Source organism: Pocillopora verrucosa, chromosome 11 (genome assembly GCF_036669915.1).
Source record: "Pocillopora verrucosa isolate sample1 chromosome 11, ASM3666991v2, whole genome shotgun sequence".
NCBI lineage: Eukaryota > Metazoa > Cnidaria > Anthozoa > Scleractinia > Pocilloporidae > Pocillopora > Pocillopora verrucosa.
Window position 1 is genome coordinate 15860318 of NC_089322.1, and position 26642 is coordinate 15886959.

General features: G+C 35.7%; 2 protein-coding genes across 3 annotated transcripts; both read right to left on the bottom strand.

Moving 5' to 3' along the window:
• Nucleotides 1–17: 17 nt before the first annotated feature.
• On the bottom strand, nucleotides 18–16016 carry LOC131771094 (IQ motif and SEC7 domain-containing protein 1). 2 transcript variants are annotated; one of them, XM_059086847.2, is made up of 18 exons: nucleotides 15679–16016; nucleotides 12596–13512; nucleotides 12087–12252; nucleotides 10362–10523; nucleotides 10029–10110; nucleotides 9463–9495; nucleotides 9209–9371; nucleotides 7663–7727; nucleotides 7418–7501; nucleotides 6435–6554; nucleotides 6097–6205; nucleotides 5807–5850; nucleotides 5565–5642; nucleotides 5360–5387; nucleotides 4896–5108; nucleotides 4278–4339; nucleotides 3498–3615; nucleotides 2913–3051 (listed from the first exon to the last, which is right to left on the bottom strand). In XM_059086847.2, the coding sequence occupies exons 1-18, from the start codon at nucleotides 15927–15929 to the stop codon at nucleotides 3044–3046; spliced, it is 2703 nt and encodes a 900-aa protein (XP_058942830.2). In that variant the 5' UTR covers nucleotides 15930–16016; the 3' UTR covers nucleotides 2913–3043. The 2 variants fall into 2 exon arrangements, with proteins under 2 accessions (XP_058942829.2, XP_058942830.2); XM_059086846.2 differs by lacking the exon at nucleotides 3498–3615 and having other exon boundaries at nucleotides 18–3051.
• An 829-nt stretch (nucleotides 16017–16845) lies between these two features.
• LOC131771096 (phosducin-like protein) lies at nucleotides 16846–25195 on the bottom strand. Its single transcript, XM_066158590.1, has 8 exons — nucleotides 24978–25195; nucleotides 23655–23780; nucleotides 22374–22504; nucleotides 21795–21900; nucleotides 21426–21488; nucleotides 20683–20733; nucleotides 19749–19873; nucleotides 16846–18723 (listed from the first exon to the last, which is right to left on the bottom strand). Exons 1-8 carry the CDS (start codon nucleotides 25152–25154, stop codon nucleotides 18627–18629), a joined length of 876 nt encoding a protein of 291 aa, XP_066014687.1. The 5' UTR covers nucleotides 25155–25195; the 3' UTR covers nucleotides 16846–18626.
• Between the last annotated feature and the right edge of the window lie 1447 nt (nucleotides 25196–26642).

Consider the following 26642-nt stretch of genomic DNA (forward strand, 5'->3'; position numbering starts at 1 on the left):
TTTAAAAGTATGAATTAAAAAAACTGTTGTTGTAGAATATTGTCTCACTAATTGGAGGCTCAGATACTCTCTATGTTAATGACCCAACAACTTCCAAGATCCAGTTAGTGTTTCTCATTACTTAATGCTATACTTTTCCTTGTAACTTAGACAAGAGAATTTGGTCTTATTTCAAATACTGCTGATACTCTTTAGCTTATAAGCTTGTTGGTTCTTATAACCTGTTTACAAGAGAACTTGGTGGCATTTCAAGGAGAAGTTACAACTTAATCACTTCTAGGGATTAGAGGGTTACCGGTAAGAGTTCCAAAATTTAAATTAAGCAGAAAAAATTATCAAGCTATTGGAAGACTTGACCCCCTCTATCAATTCCAGCCTTCAACCCCCCCCCCCCCACACACACACACACACACACACACACACGCACGCACACACACACACACACACACGCACACACACACACACGCACGCATGCACGCACGCACACACTCAAGAAAGGGAGAGGGGAAGGGGGGTGTAAACTTGTTTCCTTTATGGCAGCTGGTAATGGAACTTAGGTTGTGATAAGGAGCTGAACTCACCTCATTAACACATTTGGTTTATAGGGTCAATTTGGCAGGCCATATTTCACTGTGCAGCCAGCTAAATTTAAAAGTTTGTTTGCAATCTTCCCTCTCTATTTGAACCCAGAGATATAATAAATACCTGATCTCTTCTTGATCAGTACTTGGGTTAGAAAACCTCATTTTTTCCACTCGCATTTGGCTTTTTTTGTTTCAACCACAGGGCAAGTGGAAAAAAACTTGGTTTGTAATTTACACTATGGACTTTAAACTCAGTTACTATGACATATATCTACAACAACATGGTGTAGTTTAAAAACATTTAATGAGTTCGTGACCCTAATTTACTCCTCAAACTAAAATAGAACAAGCAAATTATTATACTTTCAATAGGCCTTGTCCTGATATTATAATTATAAAGAGAATCAGAGTAATCCTTATTCAATTATGTACACACTCAAAATAGTACATCTATGCAAAAATAGATTGCTCTTGACAAACAAAAATTTTCAATATATAATCCTCTCTACAATCTATTGTGACCTATTGTGAGAGTTTACAAACTGAGAACTCAAATTAATGTCAGGTTTAACACCTATAGTAGTTAATAGGTTCAGAAAATGAAAAAAAAAATGCCCATATTTCTCCCTTCACCAAGGATTCCCAGTCTGTAATTAGAGAAAACCTACAAAAATTGAAAAGAATACTAACCGTCTCACTCCCAAGAGTAACAAAGACTTAATTCCTTAATACTGATACAGTATTAAGCAGACAGATGTTGAGAATAAAGAAAAATATCAACAAGATAATTATTTAATTTTACCCCAAATTCTTAGAGCAAAAATTATTAGCAATGTTTGACAGACATGAAGCAGAATTATTGAGATCTTGGGACTGAAAGGGTCAATTATTACGTACATAAATTTGCTGTGAATTTTTAATTAAAGGATAACTATGTTCTTAATAAATTCAAAACACTCCACTTTTTGCATTGTCATCTAACCGATCACTGCCACTGTTTTAACACTGTAACTCTAGGGTGATTTTCCTTTGCTGTAGAACAAATTTGTCTTATTACTTCTAATCACGTAAAAATATCTTAAATGAGTGGAGTCATATCTGTAAGAATGTACGATGACAGCTGAATAAGATCATAATAAGCAGACAATATCAATGCTTACTGGTAACACCACAGCATGAATGTTAGGCATTTTGCTTTCAATAATATTTTCTTGTTTTGTTTGTTGTTGTTGTTTTTTTTTAAGGGGTAATATTTATTTAGTCTCCTTTGCAGCCTTTGTTGACTTTTTAGACTAAAGAAATTAAATGAATACATCTTGGAGTAACCAAAGTTTGAAAATTATCACTGGAGTCTCTAGTTGAAATTACTCCTTAACAGATCTGCCACTGTTGACTTGTCTTTCTACCAAGGTAGTGTACACACCTGTTGTGTAGAATACTTCTTTTCATGTTAATGGAACAATATTCACCACCAACATTCAATTTTAAGACTACAACCAGCCAGAGTGGATGATCAAATATTCTGACATGATCACTTCATTAACTGTCAAACTTAGAAAACCACAAAAGACCTACCCTGCCTATTTGAGTATTTGGGTAGCCTGTGAGCAGGCAGTCAATAGTTCACAACAGGATGCAGGTTTCTCTCCCCACGGAAAGATAAGATGAGTCATGGAGAGGTTTGCTGTAAGTCTGGCACTATCATTACTACAGCTCTTGCAGACCTCTTGCTAGCTTATGTTGCTCAAGCTTTCCTACTTTTCCATGGGTAAAGAGACACTGATGCTGAAGTGCTAGTATAATTATAGTAATGGTCTGTACACAGGCTAGATTTTGGGTACCCTGTTGATCTTTGATATCTGGACTCACCAGCAAATTGCCAAACCACACACTTATTTCTGTTGCAAGACACATACAGTTTAACTGCTTTGGGCCTGACTGTCTTCTTTCCCTTTCGCCACAACAATCCAGCAGTATTTCCAGTGTTCACAGTTTTCTGAGTTTGACAGTATGGGATTCTCTATCGTACTGTTCTAACAGACATTTCATTGAATAATGAGCTATACCAAATAAGTTATGAAAATATAGCAAGTTTATATGAATTTCCTTCCTCTAAAATAGTAATTTTCAGGCAAGGGATAGTTAAGACTTCTGATCTGTCATTTACCACAGACTGTGCCATCTCTGGCAAATGGACACCTTTCACTATTCTAGTGATATATTTCCCTGGATAAAGTATCAAGATCTATAAAAAATGAATGAGGGTGATGAGTGAATGGGAAATTGGGTATTAATGTCATATGGGAGTCGAACAGTTTCTAGCGGGCATGGACACAGGGCTCATTTTTGGTGAGGGCCTTCCAACACTTTTGCTGTTGTATCTGGAGCGCCATTTACCAAACAATCCTTTTCTGTTAAGAGTTGAATTTGAGCCATGAAGATCGTCGGACATTGTCTGATCAGAACCCTACAGAACAGAAAAAGAGGGAAAGAAACAGATGAAGTGCTGTGTCTTTCACACCTGATATGAATGAAATATAAGCTGTAAATTTTGTTTTTCTCAACCCCAATGCCAAAAAGTTCATAACCCAAGTCATGCTACTGAAGACCCTAGCTTGTTCTTTCAAATGGCATCTCAGAGTTAGGTTTGTCACAGGAAAAGCTGACCAAAAAAAAATATTTTGCAAATCAATCAAGACATTTTGAATGACATAAAAAGATAAAAAATAAAAAGAAAGTATACATTAGATTAGAGTAATTAAAATCACCTTACGTCAATGCCTAGTTATAGTTAGTTATAAAGCTTGCTATGCAATTAAGATGACTCAAAATTGCTTCCGTTAACATCAAATTATAAACTAAAAATTCCACCAGAAACTTTTAATTAATGATTAGTTTCTCTTCTATACTCACTGATAGAACTAAGAATTCTAGTCTTGCTGTCTCTGGATTGGGATTTTTTTCTCTTTCCTTTTTCTCGTTTGCTCTTGGCATCTTTTCTGGCCTTTTCTGGATTAAGCTCCACAATGTACTGTTTTTTTTTTATTATAAGGAATTAGCAGCTGGTTAGCACTATCATAAGAATAAATCATCACTATTATGTTAAACTATCAAAATATCTTTTATCAAATAAATGATAACCTTCAATTTTTAACGTTAGTGTTATAAAATAAAAAAGATAAAAGCTGCAGAACTCTATCACAGCACCAGGAAGAGATTAAAAAAAAAAGAGAAAAAAGGGCTTGACGCTTAAAAATTTCAATTGCAAACACCAGGCTCTCGTTTCTTTTTTCTTTCTTTTTTTTTTTTGGGGGGGGGGGGGGAACGGGGGTAATGGGGTGGGGTATAAATTCACAGTCACATTGACTGCAGATTGTATGGTCTCCTTGCATTTCATTTTGTCATGAAAAATCTGGAAGGCTACTTGCAGTTAGTTTCACTTTCTCCTTATAATCTCAAAGGGGAAAATGTGAGCTGTAATATCAAAAGTGGCTGCTCAGTATCAGGTAAAGTCTAGGGAGTCTGTCAACACTGTAATAAGGTATTGAATGAAAACAAGAAGATAGAAACTGAATTTTGCAGGAATTTGTTCTGACAATTGTGCCAAATAGCAATCTTAGGAGTAAAAATGATAAAAATGACAGGAGAAATAATAAACAGAAAACCTGTTTTATATCTCTCATGAGTACTTACTGCTTCAGTAAAAGCACTATCTAAAGATGAAATACTGCTGCTTTTCTTCAGTTCTGAAAACTCTAGAGGCAAGTAAAAAGAGGTACTTTATGTCAAGACCAAATAAAAAGAGTTGGCAATGATAGAATGACCTTTGAGCTATTTGGTCAAGAATTGGGTATAGTTTAATGGGAAAACAGTTATGAATTTAATAGATGCTTATTTACCAACTTAAATGTTAAAAACTTTGACATTTATAGAGCTATCCGTCTTCTGAGCATATCTCTCGCGAAGGTAAACTTTGCAATAAAGTTTCTGACAATGGAAATTCTGAGAAGTGTTATGGATTTTTTTGTGCTTTAAAATTTGTTTATATCATTTTGGGGGCACATACAAAATTCCCTTTCAAAAAGTTGTAAAGTGCTCAATTCAGTCTGGCCAAAGTCCTCTAAAAAGTACTCTAAAGCACATTAGAGCATATTCCCACGGAGAATGCACTATATAAATTTATCATTATCATTATCAAAATAATAAGAGGTCAGTCTGAGTACCAGAAGCACAATACAGTTCCCACCCCTCCCCATCAAAAACAAAAATTCCAGAGTACCACTCTACCTAATATGGCCTAACATAACACACCTCCAGTCTCATTAATGTTCAAAAGTGAACTAGAAAGTTGTTTTGATCCCATCAAGCCAGTGTTTAAGGAATCCATTGAACCTGCACTGTCAATCAAACTGATTGTATCTGGGGATGGCTGCTTGACTTTCTTTGGTAATGTTAATGATGCGCGATTCATGTCCATCCCTGATCTGTTAAACCTGGCTCCAAGGTGCTTCTGTTTCTCTGTCGCTGTTAATTAAAGGTTAGGACGTAAATAAACTTTATGGTTCAACACAATAATACTCAGGCAAAAAAAAACTTTGCAAGAAATAATCCCATTCACACCCACTTGAACCTCTGTGATAAATATTAAAAGATGACATAAAAACTCTGTGCTTTATCACAACACAGATGTCATGAAACTTTTTTACAAATTTTTGTCTAAAATTAATTGTGAATAACTTGATCAAACAATCTACTAAAGAAGGTTAATTACTTACTAATTCGGTCACTTTCCATTTCATTTGTCTGCAAAAAAAAACCACACACATTCATCAGGAAAGTGCCAAACACCACATAATTCTAAATTCCAATTGGAACTAGAGACAGTGGAATGTCTTTTGCTAAATTTTTATTAATATTATTATTACTGATATTTACCATCCAAATGTCAATCGAGCAGTCACTACTTTAATGAATACAAACCTCCTCTATGCAGTCAACAAGTTCATCGACAAACACCCTTCTTGTTTCTTCATCCTTGGCATTAAAAAAGGCCAGAACCTATAAAATGATACCAAGATATAAGTAACACTAAGACTCCAATAAACAACACATGGCAAATCGTTAACTTCCTGAGATATTAAGTAGAACATGACTGTGACTTTGGTTTTGAATTGGTTGTCAAACATAGAGTGCAAATTCAAGCTGAATAGTTCTATACATACCCTGCTATCTAGTTTTGAATAAATCTGTATTCCAAAAGGATAACCTGCAAAGGAAAGATCAACAGCAACTCAGAGTCAAATCAGGATTCAACTGAACTATTTTTCTACATTCTACATAATACATACTTAGGTAGCTTCAACTGTTGGATATATTAGGGAGGTGTGCCCTTGGATTTGCCACATATTAAGCAAATTTGGATCCTTTTCAATTGACTATTCACGTTCGCAGTCCAGATTTTCTCACTTAGACTCTAGTCCCTTGCTGTTACACAATTGGTTCATTGACTTACAGTCCTTTGAAAAGGTGGATACTTTCAGTCCACACAAGGAGAAGGACACCTTGTAGCTGTAATAATGAATCCCCTCTCCGCGACCAGCTCTACCTCGTTCTTTAGTGGCCTGAAAAAGAATAACACTGATCTTTAAGTACCAATTAAAAGTGCAAAAATATCAGATAATTTCCTGTCATTACGAGTGTTGCTTTCACTTAACAAAAAAAGGTATAACACAGAAAAAAAAAAAAAAAAACGAAAGAGGGTCACACCAAAGCATGCTAGTTCACCAAAAATGGTTTTTGCGAAACACGGAGCAAAAAATTTAAACTGTTGAGTCAGGCATACTCACTCACCACTAGCATGTCATTAAAGAGAAAGATAACTCTGGGGTGAGCTTTCTCCTTCTTGTTTGGATCCCGCACGTTGTACAGAGGGGTCAGCAATCTAAGCTGTCTGTGAAGAGCAGCCAGTGTCTGAAAAGACAGAGATGGCACAATGTATGATCATAACAATCACACCTCAATAAGCAGACCATTCACCATAAATGTGGGTTCACTAGAAAGGGTTGGGAAGAATATTGTCTTTACATTTAAATTTCTTCTGTCTGCTCTTGGAGGCCTAATTCACTACTCAGTGAAACAAAAATAATTCAAAAAGCATTTTTAAATTTGTAACCATGAAGTACACATTCCAGGTACTATTGGAAAATAAACTGATTTTTACATTTTGCATTACTCAAGAGGTCTTCTCTCCAGAGACCTGGACACTATGGGGTGTGAAATTAATTTTTTTTTTTTCTGATAGCCACTTGGCTCCTAAATTCTTCGAAGTGGCAGCCAATTCAAAAAGTTGGTCGCCATTTTCAAAGACAAACAAAACCTTTTGTTACACTGTCAGCATTCTAGATAGACCCTCCAAAATTAAGTGAAGGAAAAGATCTTTAACATGCTACAAAGTGGACAATAGGATGTATGATATACAAAGTTCAAGCTCACTTAGATCCAAGATGGCGTCTAGTTATCGATTGAGATGCATGTGCCGCATTTTGGAAACAAACTTAACAAGGGAGTTTGTTGTGGATTTATCTTTGTAAATCTTTGATTAGATGATGAAACATGCTAGTCACCAATTTGGCAACTAATTTTCAGGATTTGGTCGCCAAAGTTAAAAATTTAGTTGCATTGGTGCCTGTATTAGCCACAATTTCCTCTACACCATGAGTACCCATCAATAACATAGATATTAAAAGCCTTCCTCATCATGTTGTCTCCATCTTGAGACGCTGTAAATTTTTTCAGGGTTGAAAACCCCTCTTCATTATTAAAGGACAACTTACAGTCCAAGGTGATCTTGTTCCAACAATCTTTTTACTCAGTTTCTCAACAGCATTGACATGATCTTTTCCTGGAGAAAATGCTTTCTGCAAAATTGTATATGGTGAGTAGTGAGAGCATGTATTAAATATGCTGAATAGAGAATAACCATCAGATCAGCAGGTCAAGAGCTTCTCCCGCACACCAAAAAACTGATCACCGACTAACTGTACAAGGCAGTGTTCCATTAAAAATTGATGTCAGTTACCTTTTTTACTCTATTGTAGATTGCTAACAAACTCTCTTCTGGAAAATCTCCACCATTGTTGGTACCTAATGAATATTAATACTGAGTTAACCTACAGGGTTTTGAGGTGCACATTTAATAAAATTGTTCTTGCAGATGAAACACTATCACACTGAAAGGAAATTGAAGGAAGCTATTTCTCCCAACAATATCAAATTGATGTAATATTAACCAGATAAGTGATGAGAAAAAGGAAAATCAATTTGGGGATAATTTGTCGATCCAATACCAATTTCTCCAAACCATCATTATGAGAATTGTATGGTTGACAGTAAGGAGAACTAAAAATTTTATCTTGGAGTTCAAGGGTTAAGGGTTTATTCAGCTCAGCCTTTATATCAACACTGATATTGTGCTGAAATAAAAGTTGAACTTTAACTTCATATTACTTGACGTAATTTTTGGCCGTTTACTTGCAAGGCTGATTACCCGCACCAGCCAATTATTGCATGCAGCAAAAAAAAAGCCAACAGATTACCCACACTGGTGGATAACCCGCACGTTATGTTATTCAACTTTTTGGTGGCAAAAATGTGACATTAAGGTGATACATTTCAGTCATTTAAAAGTTGTCTGATCTAAGTTTTGAAAACTTGAAAGCTTTTTTGTTGAGTTTAAAGGTCAAAGAAATTCAGACGCGTGCACAATTCTGTGTCAATACTAGCATGTACTTTATTGATAAAATTATAAAGTAAAAACACAAGCGGCCCATGCCCAAATCTCAACATTTCATACTTGACAGAATGCGAATTTGTGGCCACATTTTGTGCGAGAGATTGTTCAGCGCCATGTTGATTTGTTGAAAGAAAGCTGGGTGAGTGTTAAAATCTGAATTCTAAAGTACTGTCAGTGATTTCAGAAAAAAATTGATATCTCTGGTTCAATTGGGCCTAACAAGTCCCTTAAAATGGGAAAATTCTCTTTAACTCAAGCTGGTGTTATCTTTGGATTATTTTTGTCACCATCAAGGTTTTGTTTTCACGCATGCTGATAACAATTTGTTTGTCACGCAACTAATTATGCGTGAAATAAACTCGAGTCAGCATCATGTTTTCATGACGCTTTGTGGCACTCTTAATACAATAATATTCATTTGAGAGGTGGAGACGCATGTAAGTGACATAACCCGCACCACTCTATTACCCACAGTGGCATGCATTTAATGCAAAATCAACAGATTACCTGCGGGTAAACAGCTGGAGATTATGGTACTTCATTCAATTTATTAACAAATTGACATATGTCTTCACATAGTCTCAGTAAGCAAAACTGTTGATTGTTTTAGAGGTTACCAAATACAAAATGTTCTAGATTATCACTTTTCAAACACTGTAAGCCATAAAAACTGCTGCATTCAACTTTGAAAATCAGTACCATTAGGTATGTCTGTTTGAAACTAACAAAAAAAAATAGAGAGCTCCACCAAAACAGAGAGCTTCTAACATGATAATGAGTTATTTTGAAATCTCAGATGATAAAATGAGAAAAATATTAATAGGAAATGTACCCCTTAAGTTATTGATGAAGTCAGCTTCCGTCATCCTTCGTTTCACGTTGGGACTATGAAGATCAGTGTTCAACATCACAATGGCAAATGCCAGAATAAGGATTGTATCCACTGCGCCCTTTTCATTAACACGGTTACACGCAACATACTGTGTGGCAAACTCCTACACAAGACAAATATATTGGTAAGAACATGTAGCTCTTTGTACTTTGATCAGACTATTGATAGTAACATCAACTAGCATATAGCCTTACCAGCATGAGTTTTTCAATTTTCTGTGCTTCCCCCTGAAATATCAAAGAAAAAACTGTCAACCCTTTTACTCCCATAAGTGACCAAAACAGAATTTCTCCTCACAATATCAATATGATACCAAGCCGCTGAGAGATAAGAAGATAGAAAAATATAAATAGGGGGATTATTGGTTAATCTAATACCAAATTCTTTGCACTAACATCATAAGAATTACATGGCCTACAGTAAGGAGAATTACTCAAAAGATCTTAGGAGTGAAAAGGTTAACTTAATGCAATCACCAGGGCTGAGGTGCACTAAATTAAATTATCTGTTAGATACTGAGAAAGAAGGAAAGGAAGACAACAACAAAAAATAATTTTCACAATGTGCAAACCCAAACTAAATCATGGGAAAGAACAAAAACTTTACACAAGAGACTTCCTTACAGTCTATACTCAAATTGATAGAAAACAGGTTTTGTATATAAAAAGATAAGAAGCAAACCTACTGGTGATCTTTTACAGCATATAGTCAAATTGATAGAAATCAGCTTTTGTAAATAAACAGATGAGAAGAAACATACTGGTAATCTGAACGAAGTCTGGTATACTCGTAGAGCCTCATCAACCTCCATTCCAGTAAAATCCATTGACTGCACAAAGTACCTGTCATGAGAAGGAAAAAAAACAGAGATGAAAATTATGTTTTACTACATAATAATAACATTGAGCAAAGGTTGTAGGTGAACACAGAACCCTATGATATTCTCCTCCCATAATATTAGCATTCCTGATGAATACTCCTTTGGATAAAGCATCTCCATGTTAAGAATTATGCTAAGTTTGAATTATATTTTATGTTTTGTACCCTGTGTGTAAGAGGTTAATTTAAGTTAAAGCTATTGGTAGTTACTTACTTTAAAACTTCCATGTTGAATTCATTTTGCAAATTACCCAAGTACTCTCCAAGTTTCTGCTTACTAATGCCAGGTTCACTCAACAGAAACTTTGCAACCACTTCAGGACTGTCTTCCAACACTTGATGAGCCACAAGATAATTAATTCCTTTCTCTGGCTTCCTATAAAATTGCGTGTTCAAACCATATCCAAATCAGAGGTATATTTAAGGGAGATAAAAGGTGTTTTAAAACTTATTACACAAGTATCAATCTATCAACCAATCAGGTAGTTGCTCTGTAATTTAAACATTCAGTCAATTGGTCTGCAAGTCAATTAGCCAGTCAGCCAGTCAGTCAGTAAGTCATCCATTCTGTAAGTCAGTTGGTCAGTCAGCCATTCAGTCAGTCATTCAGACAGTCATTCAGTTACCCATTCATTCAGTCAGTTAGTCAGTCAGTCAGTCAGTCAGTCAGTCAGCCAGCCAGCCAGCCAGCCAGCCAGCTTGCCAGTCATTCAGTCAGCCATTCATTCATTCATTCAGTCCGTCAGTCAGTCAGTATGGTCTCAGGGCTAAAAATTGGTGGTTGCACAGTCACCAGTTGCGAGTTAAAACTGACAAGGGCCACCTAAAGTTAAGGTTTGAACACCCGATGTGCGACTATGCTACAGAATTTCAAAAAGTTGCAATGTAAATGCGAAGTACAAACATTTAAGTTAAAAATAAAACTCAATATGTAATTCAATTGGACTACCTTCCTCTTCGTTTCTTTGCCTGGACTCTAAGAATCATCCATTTTAGTGAATTTTTAGTTCTGAAGTGGAAATTCCGAGCCATTTTAACAGTGATTTCACAAGCGATCCACATTCACAACATATAGACACCATTTTGATTTTGTGATTGCCACATGACCCTGGACTTTTGTATTCTTTCCATTTAGTTAACACTCCGTTAAAAGCCATGGGGCATTTATTCAAGTTTTTCATTTTAAACTAGAGGAAATCGAGGGCTACTTCATTTTAGGATGGGCCACTAAGAAATCAAGGAAACTAGCCTGACTGGCCACCAAGTACTGGAGTTAATTTTTAGCCCTGTGCTTTGAGAACACAAAACAGTCAACAGTGACATTAGAAAGACCAGAGTCACCTCATTCATTCATTCTGTGAGTCAGTCATTCAGACAGTCATTCAGTTAATCATTCATTCAGTCAGTTAGTCAGTCAGTCAGCCAGTTGGCCAGCCAGCTTGCCAGTCAGTTATTCATTCAGTCAGTCAGTCAGCCATTCAGTCAGTCAGTCAGTCAGTCAGTTCAGCGACTCATGAGTACTTTTTCATGACAAAAAAAACTATAACCACAGGATGAATTCCAAAAATGATCAAATTATGATTATGATCCGAGAACAAAAAACAGTCAATGGTGACACCAGAAAGACGAGAGTCACCTGTTCATATACAAAATTAGCCAATCACTTTAGAGGAAACGAACAATGATTGGAACTAAATTCAATTGTGGCAATTAGACCTTCGGACAAAAGCAAACAAAGCTTACAAAGAATCTAGACTAGAGTCATAGAACATTTCTGCTAATTGGACTGGAAAATTTAATGTATATCATGTGAGTCGAGGTAGTTAAACTGTAACATATTTAAGAGAAAGGTAAAGTACATGTTTTTTTTTGTGTGTGTCTAGTGTTATGTTGAAAAAATCCATCCAACAAAAGGAAATGACTGAAAAGCCAAGCATACCTATTAAAGTGGTTTATACCAATCCTGGTCTCCAACTTCTGAGGTTTTGTTCCAGATTCAAATTCTGAATAAAGACTTGAAGTGTCATCATCAGTGCTAGAAGGAACTGATGTGCAGAGTCCATCAATACTGTCCACACTGCTGAGGTCTCTTCTCATTTCATCCCCTAGGTAAAGTTATAGTTGACGAAGTGATTAACATGTAATGTCTCCCAACAACATCCATACATTATCCAGCAAGCAGGTAGTGAGAATACCTGAACTCAATATGTAGAAGTTGTTATCATGATCTATCATAAAATTCTTGAAACTAATAAAGGAAATAAGAAGCAGCTGGAGGGGAGAATTGACAATCAGATCTTGGGAGTTAAACAGTTTAAGATCACAACCACGTTACCAACAGCTGACAAACAAAATCAACCTTAGCAATTTGCATGTAATTGAAATGAACAAATATGAAGTGCCTTGATTTCTTTGTTAGTTATGAAATACTAAGGACAGTTATCAAACCTGAGTCATCACTCTCATAGGTCGAGCCATCATCAGTGATTGTGTCTCTCCTTGGCCTCCCAGGCAGGTCTCCATTGAGAACCTCATTAGGCACTTTATCATCCTCCACAAAAGCATCGTCAGGCAGTGTCTCCACATTATCCATAACCTCCACTTTAACATAATGTTCCGTTTCACTAGTGACACTTCCTAGCCTTGTATCCACCTTCTCGTCTGCTGCTTCTCTTTGCTCATTCACTTTGGCATCTGTTTTATATCCTGCTCCAAAGAATATTGATGTAAGATCTGCTGGAGGATTATCCTGAGAAGAATTCAATGCCATTTCGCTGCTATACATTTGAGGTTCTGCACCAGATAAACTGTTGATATTGTCTATAATAAGTATTGACTTGACTCTTTGACTTCCTCTTTTCCTCTTTGTGATTCGCAGCACAGGCGTCACTTGAGCTTGTGAGGAATTCTCTGTCCTGGGACTTGTAATTTGAGATCGAGGATCGCTGTTTGATTTAGGTCTAAATGGATCTTTTAAAGGAGACCCTGAGTATGCCCTCATCCTTTCAAATTGTTTATCCATTCTATATTTGCGGTAGTATGATTGAATGACTCGGGCTGCCTTATGAGCAGTATCCTTGCCTCCATACTGTCGTTCCAGAACCTTCACACTTGTGTCTTGAAGTTCTGGACTAAGTTCATATTTTTTTGAAAATGATTTCTGTCTGTTCAAGCTGTCATTTCTTTTGACTGCTTTGAAAGTATCACGTTTTACTAGTTTTGGAGAGTTTTGTGGTGTTTCTGCAGCTGTTACTGTGATCATGGGAGATGTTGGGGTCTGAGGAGTTGTAACGACCTCAGAATTGCCTTCAGTTGAGCTATTTCTCTCTGGTGTATCCTGAGAAATCTTTCTGGAGTCCACCACCCTAAGTTAACAAAAAAGGCATAATCTAATTAACTCATCATACATTTGTAACCCTTTCACTTCCAAAATATCATCAACCCATCAACCCTTTAACTCCCAAGATCTGATTGTTAATTCTCCCCTATAGCTGCTACACATTTCCTTGTAAATTAGTTATGAGAACTTGGTGCTAGATCAAGATAGCAGCTTCTACCTGATAAAAGTTAATATCCTCATCGCCTGTTTGCTGAAGAATGTATGGATATTGTAGGGAGAAGTTTTATGTTAATCACTTCTGAGAGTTAAAGGGTTAAGTGGCAACCCCACTGAGGAGTCAGCCAATGCAAATTGACTTATTTTTCAGAATTCTTACTGGTTTTGAGTTTGAAAGGCGAGTATATTTTACACCTCCAATGCCAGGTATATGACTGTTACTCTCTAATTTTTTATGTACTAAATATCTAAGTAGGCACACAGACTTCAAATTTTGTGACATACTCAGTACATCATGCAGGAAATAAAGGGGGTTAATTCTCCTTACTATCAGCCATGCAATTCTTAAAATGTTAGGTCAGAGAATTTAGTCTTGGATCAACTAATGATCCAGGGGTTTCAATAAAAGCTAGTTACCAGCAGTCTAAGGCCGCCTGTTAGACCACTCTCTGTTGTACCATTAGCCTGTGAGGAGGCTCTCCTTTTTGAGTTCCACCTTAACACACAGCCACCTATTGTACCATCAGTAGCCCCTTATGTAAAAAGTTATTGAAACCCCTGATAATCCCCTAATTAATATTTTCCTTCATTCTCACCACTAGTCTGCTTGATATTGTATTGATATTTGAAAGAGAAATTTTTCTTCATTTTGGTCATTCATAGGAGTTAAAAGAGTTGAGCCAACTTGAAAATAATACTTAATCTACCCTTGAATGCAAGTATAAAAAAGTAAGAATTTAAATGTAGCTCAAGCAACCCAAATTTAGCTATTGATTTTTGCAGAGGGGATGGAAAATTCTTTGATCTCCACTGCCTGAAAGGAAAGCCTGTTTCTGTTTCAGTTAAGGCAAGGTTTAAACCTGTTCACTACTAAGATCTTAAGAGTGATTCTACATTCATAATATTTTATTGAGACTCCTTTAAACAGGGCTTTTTCAGTCATAATTATTCTCCATGCTATCTGTCATAAATTTCCCATAATCTTAGTTTTGATAATTTAGAGTTGAACCCAAATATAATCCACTTATTGACACTTTTCTTTATTCTCATCACCAGTTTGCTTGATATCATATTGAGATTGTAAAGAGAAATTACTTCTTGATCACTCAAGGGAGTGAAGGGGTCAATAAGTTATCAATCTTCTACCTGAACAGAGAAATCAAAGCAAGAATATTCACAGCTAAACATAAGGAAAAGGTCTTTTATTTTTTTTAATTATTAAAGAATGACATTCTAAGTTTATTTGTGGTACATATCAGACAAAAATTTGAAACTGAAAGACATGAAACTAGTCATTTCCTTGGATTGAATTTGCATGTCGATAATTTATGAATAATCTAATTCCTTGGCAATGTTTCAAATAATTGTTCTTTTGAGTGACACTGTCAAACTAAATTGGTCATATTTGTTTGGAAAATAGGGAGAAATTTTTAGCATTAAATTGGTAAGTGGCAAGCTTCCACAACAAAAATAACCTCTTACTATCAAAAACAATTCCACTGTTTATTTATTTGAAGCACTTTGGTGATTTATAATGGGTATACGGATAAAAGCAACATGATCTATTGGTAATAAACATTGCATTTACCTCAATGTTTTTTATGAAAGTAAACAATTTTAAATGAAAACACAGCGCACTTTAGACCGTAGCTCCACGTGTCTGCGCGGGTAAAAACAAAGCAATCGCCCACGCGCCAAATTAGTAGAAGCTGTTGCAATTTACTTTCGTACTTAAATTTCAAAAAAAAATTTTCAACCATTCGGAAATGGCGCCGAAGAAAAATGGTTTATATCTTTTTAATACGACCAGCATAAAAATAAAAATATATAAAAATGTTATGGAAATATGCAATAATTTCCCCTCAGGCCATGCGTAAAAATAAAAGAAATTTTTCATGAAGTATTTGAGCTTCGAAGTGAAAAGGCGACCTGTTTTGAGTTTATAACGTATCTTGTTTCTCTCTGATTTCCTCACCTGTTTTCACCATCCGCTATATTTTTTGCACCAGTGTTGACGTTTGTCAAGCTGTTGGCCCTTTCCCTTGCGATATAACGGTGGAGTTGATTTCGCTCCTTTTCAAGTTCCTTCACTCTCGACCTGAGAATTTCAATCTCTTCGTTTTTCTCGCGTATAACTTTATCTTGCTTCCAAATACATGCTTTAAGAGTGTCGACCAAGGAGTCGACGCTCGTCAGGGCATCTAGCGTTGATTCTATCGAACTCATTTTGACATCAGGTCGTGAACAACTAGCAATTCAACCGCTAATCCACACATTGTAGTAATAAATGATCAATCAGTACCCGCCATTTTGTTTACATCGCCTACGCGAAGATCACTGAGCCCAGAGAAAAGAGCACGTGATAAATCGTAACCAACCGTGTAGTGTAATTTTTAATGACGAGCTCACGAGAGATTTTCGGAAATGTTCGGTAGAGAGTCTTGCATGCGATCGGAACTCCACTTCCGCATGAAAACATTACTAGAGGAAGTGACCGCGAATTTGGCCTTTTGGATTTTTTCGGCGTTACACGGCGCTGCCCAGATATTTATAATGTTTCATGTTATCTCTTCAAATGTCTAAGTGATATTTTTAATCGCTCAAATAACTCAGAAAGTAGTTTTTACAGAAATTCACCATCTCTTTCGAGTAGAAATGCTTTTTGAAACATTCAAATTAAGCAATTGGGGCATGATAGGATGATGGGGTTCCCCACGCCAACCCTACTCTTAGACCAGAACTTTCTCCACCAACGCCATAAAATGTTGCCAAATATCAAGTTTGTATGCTTCAAAGACTTGAGCAGATTCAGTGAAACTTGCATGAGGTCACACACACAAAACTAATAATCACAGTGGGATGAACCCAGGGGATTTGATGGTCCCCTCCTCCCTCCCTTGAGGAGCTTATTGGTTCATTGCAAAAAAATGGATGGTAGTAATGGTACATCCATTTGAGGAGTCCTCGTCTACTTTTTATAGATCAAATAGTGATTTGAAGTATTTAGTTTTGTGGAGGAAGAAGGAATCCTCTGAACTCAGGAGAGCAGAGAACTCAGGGAAGTTGAATATATGAGGCATAGCTGATAAGAAGAGAAGAGTTTCTCATGAGCGGTTCACAAAGATACTATATCACAAGGGAGTTTTCTTTTACATCTATTTATTTTCATACAATAAGCTTAATTATATTTGCATTTTTATTTGTTCTTACCTATGATCTATTGGAGGACAGATGCACATAAATGACATCTCCATTAACAATGTGTAAAACAATTGACTCCATGTTGTTACGGGTCTGTTCCTTAACCCTTTAACTCCCAAGATCTCCTAAGTAATTCTCCTTACTGTCTACCATACAGTTCATATGATGTTAGTTTGGAGAATTTGGTATTGGATCAACTAATAATCCCCTAATTGATATTTTCTTTATTCTCATTACATGTCTGCTTGGTATTATACTGATAGTGTGAGGAGAAATTCTGTCTCGGTCACTAGTGGGACTTAAAGGGTTACTAGATCACAAAAGATGTAAGAATGTGGTAAGAACATCTGTGACACACTCAGCTGAGCCTTGAGTGCCAGTTTTCAACTCTTATCATAATTTGACGTCATCTTTGTTAAATTGTTGAACAGACACATGGCAACATAGCATCTATTAATTAACCCTTTAACTCCCAATATCTCATTAGTAATTCACCTTACCATCTGCCAAATAATTATCATTATGTTAGTTTGGAGAATTTGGTATCAGATCAATAAGTAATCCTATAATTGATATTTTTCCTTATTCTTATCACTTGTCTGCATGATATTGTCTAGATAGAGTAAGGAGAAATTCTGTCTTGGTCACTCATGGGAGTTAAAGTGATAAATTGATGAAAAAGCATTGAGGCTGTTGAATCAGATTCTGAATACTTACTAGTGATGTTAACACATTTATTTGATTATAGCAACTAAAATACCTGTCAGAAGTAGTTTACTATAGAGCAGTAAATTGAAATAAATCTTTTTATTTTTATAAAAAATATATTACTTCCAGAACTTGATTTGAAAGTTAGAGGTAAAAATGACCTGTCACAGTATACTGAAAGTTTAGTTTGAATGTCTTCACAAATGTTTGGTAAATGACAAAGAAAACCCAAAATATATACACAAAGCAGTTTTAATTAATATAATTTCCTCCTAATAAAAGGAAATTTAACTTCCTGAGCAAATTCAAAAGGTAGATACATAGATTGGCAGCATTAACTCTTCATCAGAGTGCAACCTTTTAAATTTGCTGCAGTTGCAAGCAATTGATAAAAAGCAATTCTCTTTCTTGTTTATGTTGCAAAACAATTTTTAGAAGCTTTATATACTTAGTAGATATATATATTTTTTTTACAATGATAACAAATGCTTATGGTGTGTGCTTAACTGCAAATTATATTAATTATTATCAAATAATTTATAATGGCTTTAAATTAGCAACCAAGGGTATGCTGTATTTGTAGAACAGAGCAGCTGATGACTCAAAAGTTCTGCAAATTTAAAATAATATTTTCCTATGTTACCTTAACCCTTTAACTACAAAGATCTAATTGATAATTCTCCACTAGAATTTCTAAACATTCTCTTGTAAATTAGTAACAAGAATTTGGTGTTAGATCAAGATAACAAATAACAACTTCTACATGATGAGTTTGAGTATTCTCATTAGGTACCAGTTTGCTGGCTAACGTATGGATATAATAGGAAGAAGTTACATACGCATATTGACAACTTCTGAGAGGTAAAGGGTTAAAGGTGATACAACACAGTAAATTGAATAAAATCGTGACTATTGCCATAGTTGTTGAAACTTCAGTCCTAAATACTGATATCAGTCCTTCTTAGGGCCACTCTCAGACTACACAATCAAAATTGAGTGTTAGACATAGATTTGTCAGTCTATGTCTAAATCACTATCACTATCATCCTCTTTTTTAGCTGTTACACTTGCTGTCAACTGGCATTCCAATTCCTCTGTTAAAATGTCATTTCTGAAAAAGAAAAAGAAATTGCATTGAAGATGAACATGTATGGTAATGGTGAACTGTAATAAGCTGTTCTTTAAAGTGCTAGTATCATGTTGAGGAAAAGCAGTTTCATAGGCATTGACATTATTCTAAACAATGATTTTGTATTATTTGTATAAATTAATATATTCAAGATAGTACCAATATTTTTAAATATGTAAGTCAATCCTTGCATAGAAGCCTTAGATAATTGTTATATTTAAAATGCAATATGCAGTATTATCAATTTTTGTAATAATGATAGATTTTTAACTAGTTTGTAGTTAGTTTGTAGCATAGAAGAGCCAGCCCTCAGATGGATATGCTAATAAACCATTATTATTATTATTATTATTATTATTTTTATTATCATACTACATGCTTTTTGATTAGTTGATGAGTGTGTTTAGAAGAGTATGTAAACCCAGTAGTGGTGTCTCTTTTTCTGTCCTTCCTGAGAAATATTTATCAATTAAATGCAATAGAGGACTTTTTGCTCTGTTTCCATTTACACCTCCCTCTTGTTTCCTCTATAACTTGCTAGATCTGATTATCAACTCTCCTCTCTCGCTGCTACACATTTCCATGTAAATGAGTCATAGGAATTTAGTGTTAGATTTGAATATTCTCATAACCTGTTTGCTGGATAACATATGAATATTATGGGGAGAAATTACATGTTGATCACTTGTGGGGGTTTAAGGGTAAACCACAGATCCATTGGTTCATTCTTTGACATGAAATTATTTCAGTCTGTTAGTACAGTTTGGATGGATGCAATGGCTTTGTGGGTGGTGAGATTGAGTCTAGATCCAGAATTAAAATATCAGATCTCTGACATGTCTGCTAAACAAGTTTAATTTGTTTGAATAGCAATACTCTTGTTCTTCTTGAGCTGAAGAGCCTTGCATGAGCCAGAGCTGTGATGGGCCTCTAGACTTAAAAGATTTCCATCTAAGTGCAATCTTCTCTAACTAACCAGTCAAGTTCCCTGCCATGTTGGCACTTACTCAATCAAGAAGCTCTCTACATCAGAAGCAAAGAAGTCTTGTCCAAAGGTATCTTCCAGCTTAACAAAGTTGCCAATAGTTTGTCCACCTTTGTAAACAAGTAAAGCAGGGAGGCCTTCTTTTGTCTGCGATGAAATGTGATAAATGCCAAAACAGGAAAACATATTTACAATTTCATATGCCTTGGCTGGTTACAGCTAGCAGAAACTGGCTAGCCAGATTGCTAACCTTAAAAATGAATGGTGTCAAGACATTAATAAAATAACATTTTCAGAAGTTTTAAATAATTTTGTAAACAGTCTATCAACATGGTATTTCAAATTTAGATTTGAATTGACCTGTTCACACAAATTTGATTTAAGTGACATTTTTTTTAATGAATTGTTTATGCCAGGCTGTTCTGATCTAATTCCAAGAGCCCATAGTTGTCATCTTTTACCTATCCAGTGTTCTCCTTTATCTTAAGCACAATAGATTAAAAAAGTATTTACACTGGTAAAGCAATCGTCTTACTTGTTGAATTTTGAAGAATTCCATGCAACTTAAGGCTATCATAAGATGCACTACAGGTTGTAAATTTTACCAGTTACCATCTGAAACGGAGAATGCTGCCATAGCAGACAACATCTGCAAGGGGATGTGGAGATGGAGTGGGAACACTCTATGCTGACAGGTGACCAGCATCATCTGCCAATCCTTGGATGGAAGCCATCCAAGGAAATGCAATGAAAAAGAACTAACTCTGAGATGGAGAAGACCCCAACAAGAAGACCTATGGACTATCAAGATGACCATGGGGAGGGGTAGGTGGGGCTGAGAAAGCAGTCCATGATTGAGAAGATGAAGGGACACACTCATAATGATCGTTATGAGGTCCAATTATTAACTTCCCACAATTCAAATTCACAAAGTTGGTACAGAAATTTAAACTTACAAAGTTTCTGCTAATACCAGTTTCCCTAGCAATGATCTTGCAAAATTTGACCTAATTTGAATCAAAGGAAAACAGCAACAATAACATGCATCATAATTGCTTTGAAATAGGCATGCATTTCAGCACCAAACAAATCTACACATCATTTCTCTGAGAAATAATAATTAGAATTTATTTTAAAATCATGAATATTATTACCATGCCACATTAAAAGGACCATGTAAAACAAGTTCTTCAAACAGCAATTATGATCAAACCAAATTTAAATGTACAACCAGGACCCGTCATTATTTGTTCAGAGGGAGGAAGGAGGGAAAAAAAGGGGGGGTCCATGGCTATTTCTGATTGGCTCAAGGGGGGAGGTAAACTTTTTATCACAAATTCTAAGGAGGGGTCAGCAGTTTGAGGTACATTTTATGAGTGATCCATTGCCCAAGGTGGTGTTGTGCAAAGTAATCATCTTGTGGTTGTGTGTGAAACTAATTTTAATAATTACTAGGTATATGAGAGGTGATATGAAGTGATGAGGGGGGGGGGTGGTCATTGCATTAATATTTATAATATTTAATAAAGAAGGGGGTCACATGCTATTTACATGGCCAGAAATAGTGGGGGGAGGGGGGGGAGCAACTTATAGAAATTTTGATTCTAAATTTTCCAACATATTTTTTCTTCTTCCCCTTTATATAAAAAATAACCAGTCTCTTAGGAGGAAATCATATAGAATGATAAACATTTCTCACCAGAGAGTACTGCTGGGCTAAACACTGCAGACAACCATTCATAGCTCTACAGCTTTGAAGATCCTTATAGCATAAAAAAGGAAAATTAAGAATTAAGCATGATACTTAAAATACTGCGGTATGGTTTGGATAAAGACATGTTATAAATTTTTATACCCTTTAACCCTTAAGAGTGACTAACAAATCTACTTTCTCCCAACAATATTGCCCCTGAATCAAGGTAATGAGAATTAAGGAAATGATCGCAAACTCAAGAAGCTCTTGATTGTTAGACAAAATCTCCTTGTCAGTACCATAGGAAATGTATAGAGAACAGTATGGAGAATATACATACTGATGTTAGGGTATGAAGGATTAAAATGATGTTACCTCACTGTAAAGATGAACCACAACAATCACATTTGGGTTTTCTTTATCTACAGCATCAAGAAACTGATCCTTGTTCTGTAATGAAATTACTTTTCCAAACTTGGGGCTGAAAAGGAAAAATTTCATGATGATATCAAAATGAATAGTAATAAGCTAAGTAAAAAAAGCGTTAAGCCACTCCTCATAAAACTGGTGGATCACACGACAATTTAGGATTACTATATTTTAATTAATCCTTTAACTCTCAAGATCTGGTTGTTAATTCTCCCACCTAACTGCTACACATTTCCTTGTAATTTAGGTACAAGAATTTGGTGTCATATCATCATGAAGATAACAACCTCTAACTGATAAGTTTGAGTAATCTTATTACCTGTTTGTTGGATAGTGTATGAATATTGTGGGGAGAAGTTACATGTAAATCACTTCTGAGAGTTAAAGGGTTAAACAAATAAATGAGAAAGGAATTTTTCAAGCTTCTTTTCCTGCAGTTTTCTCAGTCAAAGTCAAAGTTTACTTGTGAGGATCATTTCTTTACTTATTTTTCCTTTAATCATAAGAAAATGGAAGTGTTTCAACCTGTTTAGTTGAAGTCTTCTTTCCTGTTCTTCCTTTAACTGAAGTAATCTTTGCAAGTGGTATTGTTGAATGAATTCATCAGTATCAAGCTCTAGCTCCTTAAGAAGTTCCTTTTCTCTTTCATCATCAAGCTGTAAATAACAAAAAATATAATTATATTCATTTTCTAAATTGCTTATTTATATTTAGAGACATTATTTTCAAAATTTTTCTTTAACATGAAATGAAGCATTACTATTTTAACTACATTTTCCAAGAAAAGAAAATTGGAAAATATTGAAATGCACACGAGTTATTTACTGTAACTAACATGTCCATTGATATATAATGTATGGTGGTTGGAGCTCCAAACTTAACCCCTTACACCCTAGCATCAGTATACATATTCTCCATACTGTTCTCTATAGAGTTCCAGAGGTGCTGACAAGGAGAATTTGTTGAACAACCAAGAGTCTCTTTAGTTGGTGATCATTTTTGTTATTCTTGTGACCTTTGTGTGTAATTCAGGGGGGATATTATGGGGAGATGTTAGATGCTAGTCACTCTCAGGGGGGAAAGGATCAAATTAAGGCAGCCCAATGAAATATTGGGCAGGAAGGGGGAGGTAACATGCAATGAACTAACAAACATCCTCCAATCAATACTTTTGGAAACTTCATAAGATGGAAAGTAGTAAAAACAGCATTTGTTTGGCTTTCGATGTTGAAACTTATCTACAGATTTAAGTGTAAGCTCACACTCGGGTCATTGACTTTTGTTCTTACACTGATAAGTGGATATTTACACAGAGGCCTTGCTTAATCCAGGAGTTAGGTGGGTAGAAGACCTTAACCCTTTAAATCCGAGATCTGATTGTTAATTCTCCCCTCTAGCTGCTCCACATTTCTTTGTAAATTAGTTATAAGAATTCAGTTTTAGATCAAGATAACAACTTCTACCTGATAAGTTTGAGTATTCTCATTACCTGTTTGTTGGATAATGTATGGATATTATAAGGAGAAGTTACATGTTAATCATTTTTATGAATTTAAGGGTTAAATGAGATAAGATGAAATGTCCACTTCTCCCTTTGTTTAACGAGGGAATATGAGACAATTTGAGAGGAGAATATAGTAGTTCATCACAAGCCAATTAGGGACCTTTTTTCACTAACCCTATCTTATTATAAGGATAAGAAATGGCAGTTCTTTAATGACATGCATTATCAATAACCAGGAATTTATAAAATTTCCAAAGGCACTTTAGATATATCATATTGTTTATGTAATGATAACAACTTACACTGCTTTGGCAAGAGACAGAAAACTTCTGTGCCAATGCTCTAATTTCTTTCTCTTTTTCTTTCCGCTGTTCAGTCTCAAGTTGCTTATAGCGACGATAGTCTTGAATTACACCTTTTGGTCCTGTCTGAAGACTCAAGATCAATTATGAGTTAACAGAAAATAAATAAAAAAAGAAAACCAATCTGGCAAAGGGCTTAATAAAAGGGGTAAGTTTCTGATAGAACTATGGTGATGCGTCTGTTGAGGAGTGTAACAAGATAATTTTGGTTTTATTAACCCTTTAACTCTGTAAGTCTCATTATTAATTCTCCTTACTGTCTGCCAAATGATTCTCATTATGCTAGTTTGGAGAATTTGATATCACATCAATTAGTAATCCAATAATTGATATTTTTCTTTATTCTCATTACTTGCCTAAGTGATATTGTATAGATATAGTAAGGAGAAATTATGTCTTGGTCACTCACAGGAATTAAAGGGTTAACTAGGTTGATAAGGTAAATTTGTCACCATAACGAATTTCAAAGCTGATGTTTCTGGCATTAGTCCTCTGTCATCACTCTGACAAAGTGCTGATGCTTGAAATACAAGTCAGCATGTCAGCTTTGAAACTCTGTATGATGGCCAATTTACATTATCAACTCAGTTGACAAAATCAAAATTATCAAGTTATGGCCAAAATATGCCCCTTGACACTCTGAGGGATATCCTCTGCAAATTAATTCAACCCAAAGGAGAGTTACCAAGGGTACAGTTTTTTCCCGGTATAGACTGACTGATAATAACTTATTTATGTTTTCAGCTGGTTTCCTTTTTAGCACTTTGTCATGTATGACGTGGAAAAACTTTAGACCATGGTCCATATCGCAATAAACTGGACGGATTGAAAGCTTATAAGCCAATCACATTGGAGGATTTAAGATTCTTGCCCGCTGTGATGCTCCAGAAAAGATGAACTCTATTTGCAATGGATTTCTTTGATCCGAGAACTGCATGTATAATCAAGTATGGGGTGACACGGAAACCTTACCGTTGCTGTCGAAATTTTTTATAAACTTTTTTCAGACATCCAACAAAATCGCGATCAATTCGCACATTCGATCACAAGAATAAGTTATCTTAAGCTTTCACAAGGTCGTTAGTTGATGAAAGGAACTTTCTATCTCTTCAAAAGAGAAAGTGTATTTGCAGCAACTATTTATCTGTCTTTATAGATCTATCAAACCCCATAGTTAGCGATATGAGGTGAGGAATGAGTAAATTTATATTTCACAGCAATCAAACAGAAAATTAATCAATGTTACGTTGATTAAAGTTTCACCTTCGGAACTTCAAGTCGAAAATCCGAAGGAGCTGCTACATCGCTTAGATCGATGTTATCGTCTCTAGGGTCTTCATCGTCTAAAATTTTATCATCCTCATCTTCTCCTTCACTTTCAGAGCTCGATACGTAATTTTGGGTTTTTAAACCGAGAATTTTATCGTCCAAAGTTGTCATCTTGGATGACAATAAAGTGGATTTCCACTAACGCACAACGGTCAGCGAGAAAACCTTTTTCGGACTGAATGGTGGTGTAATAGTCACGATCCTTCGCATTTCATCTACATCAACCCTTCAGCTGACGCGGAACTCGATCGCCAATCAAGGAAATCATGTACCTTGAACTGATGAAATGACGCGCGTGATTAGTGCCAGTACAGGCATAAATGGGGTTAGTTTAGTCCATCATATATCTTAAACAAGCACGGTCACCTATCTTTCTTGTTTTATTTTTTGAAACAGACATTGATAGGGAACATTTCAGAAAGTCAAAACAAAGTAAGTTTACAAAAGATTACCAAATAAGGTTCAAGTTCGTGAATTTTCAACTTTCGCACATTTGTTTACTATAACAGATTTCTAAACGCGTTTCAGTCTTTTGTCGCGTTTTTGTTTGACAACGGTCGTTTGTCGTGTTTTCCTTTTACATGTAAAGCTTGCGCTGAAATTGATCCATTGCGCATGCACTTGGTTGACTTTGCTTGACGCTTAGCGTTGCCTGCAATTAACAATTGGTTCATACATCAGCGTGCGTTCATCGAGATATGAAGCACGCGGGAAGTTTGGAGAGCACGAAAGATGCGTAAGAGCTGCTCGAGGCGTAGCCGAGAGCAACTCTAGCCTCTTGAGTGCTCTCTAAACTTCCCAAGTGCTTCATATCTCGATTAACGCACAGCTGACGTGAGAACCAATTGTTTTATAACATTTTCAACCAGATGGAAAATTTTTTTCTCGAGGAATATGTTTGCTGACGTCATGAGCATGCACAATAGCAATATGAAGCACGCTCGCGCAATTGAATTTGATTAGACAAATTTACTAGCTATGTTATAATAAAGCTTGCGCACGACCATGAACCATACGTCGCTAAGCACCTCTAAAGTTCCCCCAGTCTACATCAGCCTGTGAGTAATTCCTTGGAAGAGAAAGCCAATGTTATAAAATGGTCTTATCTCAATCTGGTAAACTGTTGTTTTTAAAAATCATAAAAATTGGCATAATTTAATTTCTTAGAGTTGAAAATCATTCAAATTGTTTCATTATTTTTTTAACTCCCGGAGCAATTCTTGATATGCGGTTAACTTGGAAGTTTCCAAATAAAGACCTCCCTCATAGGGCAATACAAACTGAGGCTGAAAAAAATGGGATACTTTTAATTTTCCGGTCACTTGAAGCACACAACCGCTATTTAGCAAGATATTCCCTCAACTATTTGCTTTTAAAATATGTCTACAACTATCAATCCCCTGCAGTGTTTTCATATCTGACCTAATACACAAGGTATTCAAGGTCGCCAGCCTCCAATACTGATCACGAAGTTGTGTAAACTGCGATCAGTCCCTCCTTTTCGGCAAAGTCCGTTGTACTAGTCCAAAAATAAAATTGACCTAAAAGGAAAAAACGATGTCAGCGCGATGGCCTTCGAATTCGCCGAAAGGGAGGGGT